The 15,378-nt window shown below is 47.1% G+C and overlaps 1 protein-coding gene across 2 annotated transcripts in view; it reads right to left on the bottom strand.

The window, feature by feature from the left end:
- Positions 1-1,758: 1,758 nt before the first annotated feature.
- LOC135905109 (GILT-like protein 1) overlaps positions 1,759-15,378 on the bottom strand; it is a 213,445-nt gene continuing 199,825 nt past the window's right edge. The window contains exons 1-2 of one of the 2 annotated variants that reach the window (XM_065436098.1): positions 6,190-6,470; positions 1,759-2,766 (exon numbers count right to left, since the gene is read on the bottom strand). In XM_065436098.1, the coding sequence (XP_065292170.1) occupies positions 2,191-2,766; positions 6,190-6,300 (687 nt within the window). In that variant the 5' untranslated portion in view covers positions 6,301-6,470 and the 3' untranslated portion in view covers positions 1,759-2,190. Of the gene's footprint in view, positions 2,767-6,189; positions 6,471-15,378 lie in introns of those variants that run through there. The other variant, XM_065436099.1, reaches the window with a different exon arrangement.

Below are 15,378 nucleotides of genomic sequence, written 5' to 3'. Positions count from 1 at the left end.
CTGTATCACATAAATTTTGATTCGCTCAAGTTCAAATCCCCACTATTATTTTTTTATTGAAATCATATTACTCGAAACTAGCTGTAGTATAATTTTTTTCAACCCTTGCACCGCCAGATTCATGGCCCATACCCCAGAGTGGGTTTCATCAGGTTATTGAGAAGCAACAACAGTCATCAGGTTCTCCCGTTTGGGGCTTGTTCCGGATGGCTTACTCGCGGGAGCACTCCTATGGAACGCGAGAAAATCGCCACAGAGAAACTACTTTGCGAATGCCACCGATTTTGTTTGTTCTCGTTTTTGTTTCCAAGCAATGGCTTATATCCCCTACGGGAGATTGGAGGGTGGTTTTGCAATGGTTTGAATGCTATTATAATATTCTGTGGGATCTTCACCCACTTTTAGGGCTGAATGTGAAATGAGAAATTTTTGCAGGGGTTCTGCAGCTGTTTAATATTTTGCCCGATTGCAGTTCGCTTCAATATTCAATATTCACGTGGGAAAGCTGGCCTTGACCGATCCTAAGCGATATAATTCAGCCGATTCTTTAAGAAGACCACCTCGTCTAACGTAACGTCAAGTTAGGTTAAGCTGCGCCCAACCTGCGCTCATTTCCTTTTTCACGGGATCACCATTGAGGGTAAGAAGAACCAGAAGACTGAAGTGATCTAGCCTATTAAGTTTTCTGGGTACTGTACCTCGCTGGCGGTGGCGGTTCTGCCTCCCACCTACCTGCGACAGAGATTACAGCAGTATTAACCTTCTTGATGTACTCTTCAAACCTGAAGGTAATATATTCTAGTCCTTCTGACGCTTTGCACGTCGCAGTTTACATACATTTAACAGAAAAATTGTTAGGGGAGACGTTGGAAACGTGTGCCTCCTACTACATCGTCTCACTTTTGCATGGGCCAATGCGCTATAGAATTGGTAATTACTCGAAAACTAAAGGGTGCTTAACACACACACACACACACACACACACACACACACACACACACACACACACACACACACACACACACACACGCACACACGCACACACGCACACACGCACACACGCACACACGCACACACGCACACACACACACACACACACACACACACACACACACGCGCGCGCGCGCGCGCGCGCGCACCCGAATTAATAAACTAAAATTGACATTTTTATCGCACTAGGATGATTAGTTGCAAAGTAAGCTTCTGAACTTTCTAGAGTTGTCGTTTATGAGAAATTGCTGATTCAACATCCAAGAATCGTTTATTTTCTTTTTTACCGGGAGAGGGTCCAAACCAGAAGGTTGCACTTAGACCCTCAGCGGGGATAACAAGCAGTATAACGAATACAACGAACATATCTGAACAACAAAAGCAATCCACAAGGTAATAAGTATTCGAAAACATAAAACTGGGACGTATCATACTTATGAATTTATACTGCAGCGAAAGAACTCATGCATTCAGAAATTTTCTAAGAAGCGCAAATTGTAAATCCATACGCGATCGGAGCAGTAGGATACATGGGTCAAATTCTGGAAGATAAATATGCCTTAGGTAAGGGTACCTCAGGATCAGGTGATGCATAGTCCTTGCGATACTAATGCATCCAAACGGACGACATGCCAAAACGAATCATGCAGCAGAAATAAACGGAAACCAACAAAGCAGAAAACATTGAGGATCCAAGCACCAACGATAGCTTGTACACATGGCTGGTCACCGTGACCGACGCGCAACACCACGCTGGTAACGCTGCGGTAACCACCGGGCAGATGCGAGAATTTTATTTTCCTCGCGTCGCCTATAAATAGTTACGTGGGGGGATTTCGGTCCCTTCGCTTTGGCCTTCACCGCTATATGGTCCCCTAGTCTTGATTCTCCCGGCCCAGAGGAGGTAGGAGTGTCGAATCGTGTTTTCTAAATACGATCTATCAATTTATGAGGGACAGTTGTATATCTTACCGCAGTCGTTGCACCAGGGCTAACAAGGTAGAGGAGGGATCTACCATCTGTGGCTTTTTGGGAACCGCTTCGAAATAGTACAATGTTTTAGAACCTAAACCAAAAGATGAGAGGCTCCGCATGTTCTGTACTGCGCCGTTATGCGATTTCACTTCTGAACATGGGAGGAGAGCTAATTTCGGCGGCGGGGTGGGTTCGAGTGCGAAGAGGGTCGTCGCAAACCAGTGTTCAGCGGCTGAACCACCCCTTGACCACGCACGGCTCCGGCACGGGCGGCTTGAAGTACTCGCAGACGGCCTCCTTGAACCTCTTCTGCAGCTTCTTCTGGTAGCGCCTGTTCAAGTCGCCGTCAATGAGGACACTGGGCACGCTGTCAATCGGCGGCCGCACCTTCGTCGTGCGCCAGCCCATCTTCTGCAGGAGAATCGTGCCCAGCGGCGACTCGACGCAGTCGGAGATCTTGCTGCCCTCAAGTCTGTGCTGGGTGCTGCACTTTCGCACGTTCTTCTCGGGCTTCCCCTCCTTGAGCGTGCACGCGATGAACGGCAAGTGCATGTCCGTGTCCGGGTACAGGGCGATGGCGCACGCGTGAATCATGCTCGCGCGGCACTCGGCCTGCCCGTGGCGGCAGGTGAAGGACACGCTGGTGTCGACCCACTGCGGCTCCTTCATGAGCGTGCGTCCGAACGGCACCATCTCGACGACCAGGTGCTCGCGCAGGAGCCCGTACACGGGCAACAGCTGCTCGGTGATGAACCACGAACTGTCCTCGCAGTATGGCTCGTACATGACAGTCACGTTCACCTGCGAGTGCGATATAGTGTTTCGTTTGCTGCTATTGTTTTATTTCAAGCGGACGAAAACAATGAAAATGTGTGCCCGGGCAGAAGTGTACAACAGCTCTTTAATCTTTGTTGTGCTTACGCGGTATTGTTTTGCTAACGATATTAGGATACTTGTTCGCAAACATATCGTAAGAAGCCAACAAACATTGACACCAAGGACAACATAGGGGAAATTACTTGCGCTTAATAAATGAAATAAATAAACGATAAACTAATGCAAATTAAAGTGGATGAAAAAACAACTTGCCGCATGTGGGAGCTCAATTGGTAGAGCATCGCACGCGAAATGCGAAGGTTGTGGGTTCGGCTCCCACCTGCGGCAAGTTGTTTTTCATCCACTTTAATTTGCATTACTTGATCGTTTATTTCATTTATTACGCACAAGTAATTTCCCCTATGTTTTCCTTGGTGTCAATGTTTGTTGGCTTCTTATTATATGACTAATAAAAATCGGGCCCCTCGGTTAACCCCCTTTCTTCACGTTTGTTCGCAAACATGTAACATTGGAACAGTACAGTGGGAGTACAACAGAACACTTCGTTAAACTATGTTGTCATACTAATCATGGTAACAAGAGATGCGAATGTTAATGTTCCAAGTCTTCTTAATCAAACTGACCATGACCTGCTCGGAAGCACCTCCAAGAAAAGAATGCATCAAAAAGTAGAAAATAGTGTGCGACTGCACGGGCGTGTCCCAGCCAACTTTAGCCCGAGTTTAAAAATTATGCTGATGAACTCTAAGGCGGCGTGACCAAATGCATGTTGCTGAATGTCGCATGTAGTAAGTCACAGTATTTTTTTTATTCTGCTTAATTGCGTAATTAGTCAAGATTAAAACTTCTGAAGCAACAAACTTAGGCAAAAAAATTCTATTAGAAAGTTGTAGAGTGGTTTGCAAAACGTCCTATTAAACAGTTTCTAACTTTGTGTCTATTAATTGATAGTTTCTTTTTTTCGCTTACTGCATGCAGATGCCCGCGAAATACAAAAATATACGGTGTGACATGCCCGCATGCACGCCGTGATGACAGCTCTCCCAAACGCTCCGCGTACAAAGGAACATGGCATTCAGCCGGGTGTCTGCCATTCTCGTTAAACTTTTACGAGTGTGCAAATCTGTTTAACAGCCATCAAACCATCATTCTGCCGTATGTGTTGGACACGGTTTGTTGTTCCTCTGTGTGACCGTTGGCCAATTCTGGCCTATTGAACGTCAGATGACGCAACTCATCGCAACTACAACCACCGCGCGCCTTAGGTTATGTCCGATTTAACGCTTCCCGCCAGAAACGTTAAACGACTAGTCCGCGACACTCCGCAAATTTTGCCGTTCTTGGGAAGCCTGTGCCTGGCCCAACATTTAAGTGCCTTCCCAACGTCCTCGCGAACAAACTATCTTCGCGTTTCCGCGCAACGCCCGTAAACCACGAAAGCAGGAGAGCTGTGCTTACGACACCCTATTAGTTTAACTCTGCACGACCATTTTAGCTTTCGTTCAGCCCTGAACTATTTTCTTTTCTTCTTCCTTAATACAGAGCAAGATCAGTACCAAGCCAAAGAAGGTGGAAGGTCTGACTATTACTACCATAATAAGATGAATTTATGGCAACATCCATCACCACATACTGTCTTGGCGCTATCTGGCAGAGGCATGCAGGGGCTTGTTTGTTGGCGTCGATGCAGGGGAGGGAATACTATCTCAAGTCAGGGACGAGACACCCGCTCACAAAGCAGCTCCAGCGCCAAACAACGCCAAGTTTAGCAACGCGCATACGGCATACGTCATTACGTCCTAAACCTTGCATCATGCAGCCGGAGCGCTGTATGATTTACTCTGTTGTGGCAAGAACTTGAAAGGTTGCATCCACTTTCGGGAACGTTGTAGATGGTAGCCAAGAACTAGCGACTTGTAAAAAACGGCGAGCAACTGCTCTTTTTTTTTTAACTGCAAGATGTTCTAGGCAGCCCTGGTTAGTTTACGTTCAACATGACAAACGACCTAGATGACGGGAGAGGGGTCCTAGCAACAAGACAGGCGCTCCATCATTGCGGTTCGTATATATTGCTATCCCGTCAACTCCGCGGTTCACCATGCATCTTGCGAATGGCATCAGTTCTGTAATAACAGAAAGCAAAGCAAAACGTTCGCTGGAGAATGTCCGTTATGAAGGGCTACGAAGTGGGGTCACACTGACGTGAAGCAAACTTATAAGTGCTGTTTCATCGTGAGATTAAGAACTGCGATGACCATAAACAATAATAAACCATGGTGTGTAGAGGGAGTCTCACGTAACTGTAGCCGAACTTTCAAATTAAAATGTGACACCTTAGGCGCACAGTATGAGTGTTATACCGTCTGCAGACGTCTTGAGTCAGACAAATGCTTGAATTGAGATCAGTCAGGCTTATCAAGTTTATTGATGCAAAATTTTCAATAGTTGTTTTAGGACATAGATAGTATACTCAAAGTTATGAAACGTGCTCACAAACTCCAAATAGCTTTTTTTTATTGTTCACGCGGACCCTTTTGTGGTCACCTAAGAAATCCCACTAAGAATTTAAAATATCACGGAGGTGTGCCCTTGCGTGTTCGGATGACAATGCTCGCAGTCGGGGTAACTATTACTGATGAGCAAACACCGCAGGTGATATAATGGTATATTTTACCAGTTTTATTTTATTAGCTTGATTCAAGTCAGCTGGAACACACTGTATATACACAAATACAGGCGCGGCCATCAAGAATAGACGTGGGCGTCACCTGTTGAAGCAATTATCAATCTACATGCGTGAGGCCAAGGCTCAAAAGTCCGTAGGTGCTCCTCTATAGCCAAGTATACAAGCGGACGGAAAACACACACAAGCGAATGAGTTTGCGACATAAGCACTGGAGGTACATTTGCGTCTGACATCGATCAAGAAATAAGCCTCAACATAGTTCAGTAGGACAATCAAATTGCTGTGCGCCCTCCTGGCCAGCCCTGCTTTCCCATATAGAGCCGGGGTATATAACCTCGAGCCCAGCCACCATCTGTAGGCGCTACCCACAATGGGGACGTCATCTTTCGTGACGTGATAGCTAAATGGCGATTGAACACTGATGGCAAGCATGCTGTAAGAGCTGGCCGCGCGCTATTGCTGACTTTCGTTTTTCCCGCATTATGCGATAGAGGCGTTGAAAACCTCCGGATTATACGTGCGGAACGCGGTAGTGCTTTTTCCCCGAGCGGACCGGGTGGCTACAAGGGACATCCTGAGCCCGCTACGCAACCTACGAGATGATGATTCCTCCAGTCGCTAGGACACGTGATCTGGCGCTGCCATCGATACGGTTAGGCTTGTTCGCGCTCTGCCGTAGGTGAGGTGTTCGCAGCGCCCACCTTCTGCACAGATTTCGGGAAGAGGCCCACGGCAGTTTCAGTCTGGGCGAGACACGGGCTGCGTGCCAGCAGTCCCAGCAGCAGCAGGCAGCACAGCGAAACGGCCCCCATGGCCGAATCTTGGTCGACGGCGACGCGAGGAGTACCAGGGCCCCGACGGCGGCTCGACGAGACCTTGGGTCTAACGGTGGAACGCCGCTTGGCTTAGGCGGGAATTTTGCCACGCATGACCATCTCGTGGATAGCGCCGATGAAGATGATGAAGCCTCAATCAATGGCACAAAGATGATGATGATGATGATGATGATGATGATGTCCTTGATGAGTTTGGCGCTTACCCACTCGCGGGGACTGGCCAAGAGTCGGACAGACTTTGCTTATGTGTTCAGAAAATTGAGGTAAAAATCTGTAATTTTGTTACATGAATTTAAGCGAGGAAAAATCGAAACGGTTCAGTAGACTGTCATGCTATGAAGAGAAAAAAAGAATTATCTATAATATATAAATGAGGCAATAGAGGAGAATGAAAGGAATAATACGGTCATCAATGAAATCGGTGCGATTCAAAAGGCTGCGGTGGTGCGCTTCGTCATCGTCGTCTTCGTGTGAGTAAAAAAAAGGAAAAATTGACTCGCCATCCCGGCCCTGAAAAAGTGTATGTCCAGCGAAGCTGTTGAAAACCGAAACTACATATGGTGAAGGGTGTATGCAACGCTTTTTTGGTTTAGATTAATGGTAATTTAGAATAATCGTAGTAATGGGAGTTAATGTAATTTTAACAGCACGCCACCCATAACGGGGCTGCAATAACGTTGAAATCAATTCCTAGGCTGGTTCTTTTATATACGAAATGCTGGGGACGCCACTCCTCAAGCTGCCGTTGCCACGGCAGCATGCGAGACAGTAGTCGTTACCGGTTGACGAATGCGGGGAGCGCTACGTGCTTCGCATTGTTGTCGGAAGCGCCTTATCATCCGTTATGTGCTTCGGAAGCTTGTTTTGTGCTTGTTCTCTATTGAAATGTATGCTGTTCTGTATGTTGTATGCATGATTCCCAGGAGTACACGCACTGCTGGCTTCACTTTTCTGACTGCTGGAAGACTCTGCCTCGCGGGGACACGAGCCAGTGCTCCTTGCCTCCACTGCCGCCAGGATCGGCATACGTTTTTGCTAACGGACGCGTTCGCGAAAATGCCAACCACCGGGAGGCTAACAGCTTCCCTGCGAAAAGTTGAAGACTGGACACATTCACTGCAGGCCAACGCCATGCAAGTCATACAATCTCTATGGTACTTCTTCTGGGAAGCAGGCTTGATAGGTCCAGTGCGAAGCATCAAACCAATTTTTTTTTATTATATGGACGCTGAAGGCGCATTCCGGTCACGCTTCCGCCATGCTGTGCAGCTATCAAGGGCTCATGCATGTGTCGTGCTCGTCGAGGGGTGAGGTAAGGGGGGGGGGGTGGTCTAGAGGGTTTCCAGAGAACTCGAATGCGCTTGAAAGCAACGACTACGAAGAGAAGCGGTCGGAAGCCAACGAAGGGAAGCCATCACTCCTGTCAGTTCCGTCTCTTAGAATTTGCTGCGGCCAACGTCAACTAAGAGTGCAGTAGAAGCTGGTGGGCTGCCTTGCGAAGCTCAAGGCCCGACGTTCAGTAGGCCATCCTGAAGTGGGCCGATAGGGTGGTAGGGCGCTACCTTTGTAGACCCCTCCATACCACGCTGCCCGATTCCGGCTAAAAAGAATCAATAGAGTTGCTGCTACTGCTTCTACTATTACTGCACTCATAAAAAAGGAAGGCATCTGCAGTTAACTTCTGAAAGAGAACTGAGCCAGCTTGAGTCCACTCACTGCATTTATAAGTGATCTAATTCTGGTAACGGAAGTTCTAAGCGAATTGTAAAAGAAAAGCTCTTTGTTTGGAGCTAAAATATTGCCTTCGGCTGAGCACGCATGTCAGGACGTCCCGCATAAGATTTGTCAACACTTCCGAATTTCAACCTAAAGCCGGTGACACGCAGAAAGATGGGTACAGAAAAATCATCCGTCTTTTAATAGGCAAAAGCACCTGACCGCACGAGAATAAGGACTCCTAGTTGCCAGACGGAACCATACGAAAATATTTTCGAGTCAGTGAGGGGTACATATGCCCCTGTATAATTAAGTTCTGGCCAACTATATCTCGGTCGCGGAGCCAGGACAGCGTTCTGACTTGCGCTACTGGCTTGAGCGTATTGCGGGCGCAACGTATAAGCACGCCAGCGCTCCTGCCAGAGCAAAGCCACCTAGAAAAAAAAAGTGGCTTTGGCCAGAGCGGCAGCTCGTAAGCACTTCCATGAACGCAACGGACAGTAACCGGGAAGCGTGCGTTATCTAGCATTGCACTGGGCGTTGCCTAACTCTGACGGTCTCTCTTTTTTTTTTTTCGTCCGTGTCTTCGGGTGCGCCACGGAGGTGCGACGCCTCCAACGCCATCTGGCTGCTCCTCACCCTGCCGGCGTTGTGAGACGCCTGGTAGTTGCAAAGGCGCTGTTCCTGTCGCAGTTGCCGTGCGCGCCGCGTCACGTGATCGCGCCCGCGCCCGCTTATTGGTAGAACGCCATTGGAAGACTTGTTGCGCCAGTGACGCGACTGGGGCGCCGTTAGGTCTCAGCGCCATGCTTCGCAGCACCGCTCTTCGGCAGAAATAGTAGTATATCGAAGCTTCACTGCAATTCCTTAGTATCAAGCAGCTTGTTTGGTCGAGGAGCAGCGCTAGGCTCAATTTGAGGATGTGGAAAAAGAGCTTTGAGTCGGCGACCGTCTTGGGATGCGGCGATAAAAAACGCTTCTATAGATCGCATAGTTAACGAACGCGGAAAGCTCACAGAGGGACCGTTCTCGTTCAATGTCTGTCGCATTGAACGAGAAATTTGAACGGCTGGTGGTTATTTCATAAAAGCGTAAATTTACAAAAGAATAAACGTCCTGGCCGTTAGTTGCGTGGGTAACTTTCGAGTTTTCCGATAAAAATAATTTGGTTATTATGTGTCCCGTGAGCACTCTTTACAGGGGAACTTCTTTATTTTCAGTTGGCTACTCAGTGATTTGGGTGTTACCTGACTTGTACGCTCCTTTCTCGCTGGCAACGAGGGCTACAACAGTCACAAACAAAAGCCTTCTGCGCAAGAGGTCTAAATTAAGGTCACCATCTTCAATCGTACAAAAGTAAGAGTAGGAAGGCGATGCATGTATTGGGCAGTGCAGGCGGTGTTGCTAACAGCCGACCTTGCCTGGCCGTCTCGGTTGGCAATTGCTGCAGTCGGAGCGCCTCTTTTAGGGCCAGTCGGGTCGTAAAGCTCGCGCAAGCGTCGATTTCATTTTACGCGACATGTGTACTTGCTTGCTTGCTTGCTGTGTGCGTTACATGCGAGCACATCTCTTTCCCTGCCACCTTCTGTGTGTGTCTGTGCATGTGTTCATGCGTGTGTGGGTCTTTATTTTTTTTCATTGTATGGTTATTAGGAAATGTCGCCTTTAATTGGCGCCGTCTACTCTTTTTAACATAGAGATACCAAAAAGAATTCACTGAATAGCATCAAAATTACAAGTGCTCTGCGAACCACCGTGATGCAAAGTCTAGTTACATAAGTATGCTAAAAAGTGTCGTGGGTATGTGTGTGTTTTATGTGTGCGTTTTGCGCGAGTGTGCGTCTTCCGAGTGCGCGTGAGTGCGTTTGCTAGGCATGTGTGTGTTCGTGTGTGCACGTTGATGCGCGTGCTTGGGTGTTTCATTGTGTTTGATGTATGTGCGTGCGTGTGTTCGTGGGCCTTTATGTGTGTTTGCTTATTGCATGTTTGAAGTGTGTGTATGTATGCGCGTTGTGTGTGTTTGTGTGTGCGTGTGTGTGCATTCTTGCGTACTTGAATGTGCAAGTGTGTGTTTGTGAGCTCTTGCTTCTATCCTGGCTCTCTCATTACTGACATGCATAGCCTCCCGATACAATTGCCGACAGTTCGAAATTTACTGTTTGCCTGAGTCCGTACATGTCCCCACCGTTCCTCGGAAGCAGCAGTTACAAGAACCGACCGTGTCGCGACACGTCTTCTGGTTCACTCGCCCTTCCCACTGCGCATTCCGAGCTTCGTACTATTCGCCTCTCGCGTACCGCGTGCCCACTTTAAAAGATTGGCCCCCAGCTCCTATTTCCCGCATTATCGCGTATTGAATCCAAACGCTGGCTGGTTTGCAGAGGGTCATTCTTCTTCAGTTTCTGTTCGTACGCTCTGGCTACGACGTCATGCGGCACGTTTACTTAAAGCCGTTACCTGATTATTTCCTCTCCGTCCGCGGCATTGATAATTGGATTTACTTTTACATTCGTGATTTCTTTTCCTATGTTCTTGTACTTGCCTCCCGAAGTGGTAACTGCATTCAATAACACCGCAGTTATATTCTTCCATTGTAATTAAATTTTATTCCTCTTTTTTTCATGCTTCCGTTGCAACGGTCTTGGTCTTTTGCTACTACTAGTGTTCCTTCTCATTACTACACAGCAAGGAAAGTTCGTCAGGTTTAAATTTACCGAAACAATTAGAGATTTAAACTGGGAATCAAACCCAGGGCACTGTGCACAGCCGAACAAACTCAGTATCAGTAATACGGCCAAGGGTTGCACTTGGCAGAAACCTCAATTCTTAGCGGATTCTAATTTCTTTTTTTTCTTTGCAGCAGACGTTGATGAACAACAGAGACACAAACAGGCGCTGTGCGTGCGTGCGTGCGTGCGTGTGTGTGTGTGTGTGTGCGTGCGTGCGTGTGTGTGTGTGTGTGTGTGTGTGTGTGTGTGTGTGTTTGTGTGTGTGTGTTCTTCCTCTAAGTCCTTCTACTATTTGTGCTGCAGAAGAAAACTGCAAAATGTTACACCAACAAGCCCTCATATCTACATTGTCTAATTTCTTTCCAACTCGGCACCAATCTCTGCGAAATGGAGAGTGTCACTTCATGAGAGGCAATGACGAAGGGCCAAATGAATAACAAATTAAAGTGATTTTGATAATACGGTTCCGAATCCTGCTATTGCTAGGACCAGGTGATGCACGAAGTACCTGTGGCCTACTACATGCATTATACTTCTATATGATGCTTGATAGCATATAGCTAATGTCCTTCATTGCACTGTACCCTATACTAAGGAACGTTTAACAAGCCGTAAACCGTCCAAAGAGTTTTACGTGTGACGCCATGAGCAACGTGGGCTTGAATGCATAAGTTCTACTAAGTACAAGGCGTGTTCAAAAAGAAACTGAATTTTTGCTATAACACCTTCACTGCTTATGGTGCAACATTTTAAGTGCTGTCGCCTTCAGAGTAGTCCACTCTACTGGCAATGCACTCTTCCTATCTTTTCATCCATTTATGGAAAGCCTCCTGGAACGCACTTTCTGGAATGGTGCGCAGGTCTCTTCTGGCATTATCCTGGATCTCCTCTACGGTTTGGAAACGATGTCCTTTCAAGGCGGTTTTCAGCTTGAAAAATAGAAAGGGTCTGCTGACCCTTTCTATCTAATATGGTGGGTGGGGCACAACAGTAGCGCGGCGTGTTTCAATAAGTACCTGCCGACAAGGAGCGCCGCGTGAGCCGGGGCATTGTTATGATGCAACATTCAAGCCTGCTTTACCCACAATTCAGGCCTCTTATTGCGAACAGAATCTCTCAAACGTGCTAGGATTCCTTGGTAAACTTCTTTGTTTACCGTCTGACCATGTGGCACAAATTCGTGATCGACAATGCTTTTGCAGTCAAAAATACAACCAATATCACCGTCTTTTCTGACCGACTCATGCGTGCTTTTTTAGGACGAGGAGAACCTTTGGCCACCCACTGCGATGACTGCACTTTCGTTTCAACATTACAGCCATAAACCCATGGCTCATCGCCCCCTGTAATGATGTACTTAAGAAAGTTTTAACCGTCATTGGCAGCGGTGAGCAGTTCCTGGCTGATTTCAACACGGGTCTGCTTCGGTTCGTCAGTCAACAAACGTGGCACGAATTTTGCACTGACACGACGCATCCCAAGTTTGTCACCCAAAATTTCATGACTTGATCGTACGCTGATACCCATTTCGTCAGCGACTTCTCGAACAGTCAAAGGACGATTTCCACGAATCAGAGTTCGAACTCTCTCGATGCTGTCATCATCTGTGATGTGGAAAGTCGTCCAGGCTTGGGATCATTCACCGATCGACATTCTTCCGTGTTCAAAAAGCTTCAACCAATCATAGCACTGCGTGCGACTCATACAGTCCTCCCCGTATGCTTGGCTAAGCAACTGAAATGTCTCTGTGAAAGTTTTCCCATGTTTATAGCAGAACTTCACACAAACACACGCTGTTCTTTCAATTCCTTCATTGTCCCTTTGGCACCATTCCGAAGAACAGTTTGTTCATGTGCTCACTTCAGCGGCTGTAGCTCGCCATCTAATGGTCAGTGCGAAACGCGGCAAATGGCAGTTTGTTGCCTAAACCTGCCGCTACATGCGCTCAATGGCCGCAGCGCGCTCCCTCTGCCGGTTGGCGCGCTATTTCAAAAGTTCGGTTTCTTTTTGAACACACCTCATAAGTGAAAGTTTTTGATCGTCTCTCACATAGGTTTCAAGCAATGAGTCGACCGTATCTGCAAAAAAAAAAAAATGCTCAGCTTAATGGTACTCACCTGGAAAGACATAAGGAGGGTATCGTAGTCATCCTCCAGCTATCGTCGTTATCGTGCCGTCATTTTGCCGTTCCCGTCACAAACACGCTCGCGTCACACGCGCCATTCTTTCCCTTCCATTGACATGTCAACTGCAACACTTTGGCAACACTTTGCGAAATCGGCATCTGGCAACACTTTGCGTAATTGCAAACGATGATTATTGCGAGCTACGCGCAAAATGCTGCATGTGACGTTGCTTCCCACGGTACGCGGAAGCTGCATATACTTTTTTTATAAATTTGACACCAAAGTCCTGCGTGCAATACCTAAAGCTAAAACGCCGTGTGACACGGCAAAATGAGGATATGCTTTCTTCGGTTCACAGTGTTTTCACCACGCGCAGAACTAACTTATCAGTCGCAAATTTTTTTACAAGACCAATACAGTCATGATCGATTTGACCCCAATACCATTCGGAAACACTGCGCTTGCTGACAGTGGCCTAATTTTTTATCTGAGACTCTCTTTACTTTAACCTCTCCATCGACAGTGGCCTTTAACCTCTCTGCCGACAGTGGCCTAATTTTTTATCTGAGACTCTCTTTACTTTAACCTCTCCGTACTCTGAAATGAGGTCAGCGAAAGCAATAGTACCGCCACCACGCGGTAATATATCGAAGCTTCCCGAGAGAGCGCTAGCATGGGGAACTTCTGCGAGAAACTGCACTTCATAAAAGTGCGAGAAGTTCTCTCATACAACCAGCACGTGTATTCTGCAATGAACCTAGCTTCAGTTACAGCAGCTACGCCGCGCGCCAATATGTTCATCCGGACATATATAATATATATATATATATATATATATATATATATATATATATATATATATATATATATATATATATAGTAGTATAGTGCCGGGTGCAGCGGAACAACTCTAGCGACCGCCTGTCAGCGACACCAACACTGCACGGCAATACGTCCGAACTGGAAGCGAGGAGAAACTTGACCTTGGTACTATCTCGAAAGATGGCACGTCATAAAGTTCATGCGCCTATGCCTTATATATAGGGGGTCGTCTCTGTGCTCTGACATAAGCCCGGCCTGCGCAACAGCAGAGCCGCTGCAGGCCAATATCACCGATTTAAGGGGGAGAGAATTCGCACTGGGAATTCAGTGCGAGATATACCTCCACACAGACGGTGCATGCAATTCGCTCATATACGAGCGAAGTTCGCGCGGAAGGAAATATCTCCGCGCTTCCTGGCGGCTTTAGCACGCAACGAAGTTACGTCGTCCGATCTCTTCCGGGGATATCTACCAGAGCTCGACGACTGTGCCAACACCAATGTCGTATAGCGGTCGGGCTCACCCGAACTTTGTCCTGCTATACGGCTGTGCGATGCTCCCAGTGTCGGTCTCCGAGTGACGTAAGAAGCAGAGGTTAGGGCTAAGGCGGGGTTCGCGCGACCGAATCTGCGAGGACCTATAGCAACGGCTTCAAATATCCCCCTGCAAGGCTTTCCTAAGCCGCGCTGCCCAACTTCCTTCGACTAATCCCGCCAAACTACTAAACTCCCGCGCCCAGGAAGGACCGTGCAAAAAAGAAAGCCCCCCAAATGAAGACTGCTCACTACGAATTGAGGACGTTCGCAGGAGTGCTGTACATGTTTTGCTTAATATACTGCTCCACTGCATTTCAATTCAAGATCTTGAGGGAAAGCCGGCTTAATGACATCAGTGTGGGCGACATCCTGCGCGGGATATTATATTATATCCGCGATGTTATAAATATCAGCTTTAATGATCCTAAGATGTATAGCCAGGAAGTTAATGTAGGAGGGCCATATCGTCTGCAGTGCACGGATCTCGGAAGCTGGTAACGTGGCGTAAAGTTAGGCTAAGCTGCACCCAATCTCTATTAGTTATGGGGCTTTTTTTTTTCTGTTTTGTTCTCGTGCAGGAGCATTACAGAGGCTAACACAAGCTGGAGATATCTCCTGCAGTGTGCGAATTGAGGCAGAGTACTAGGTTTTCCTTTTGTTGTAGCTGCGACCGGCATTACAGCAACGTTACGCGAGCTTTTTTTTCCCCTCTAGCCTGAAGCCATTACACTTCAGTTAAGTTTTCACGGCTCTACCAGATGCAGTTTAGAGATTTATTTAGCTAAGGCATCAGTGGAGAGTTTGGGAACGTGCGTGTATCCTGCCACACCTCTATCTGACTTCTATGTGGGTGAACGCGCAAAAATTAAGGGATGATAATTACTTGAAAACTAAAAAGAAGAGAAAGAGAAAGTTGTTTAGGGTGAAACAAGGAAAAAGCAACACAATAAACTATATTTAAAATCGTTTTGGTGCAGATATACACTGGTCTACACTTGTTGATTTAGATTTGTTTTCTGTAAAGATCTGCTGATTATTAAAAATTGCTGTAGAACTGTCGGTGCCCAAACACAAAAAGAAAAGGCGCCCTCAGTAATCTCTCGAGTTTAGGTGTTGAAAAGTGCC

This window comes from Dermacentor albipictus, chromosome 6, assembly GCF_038994185.2.
Source record: "Dermacentor albipictus isolate Rhodes 1998 colony chromosome 6, USDA_Dalb.pri_finalv2, whole genome shotgun sequence".
NCBI lineage: Eukaryota > Metazoa > Arthropoda > Arachnida > Ixodida > Ixodidae > Dermacentor > Dermacentor albipictus.
The sequence above is the reverse complement of the archived record's forward strand: the minus strand, read 5'-3'. Positions and strand labels throughout refer to the sequence as shown.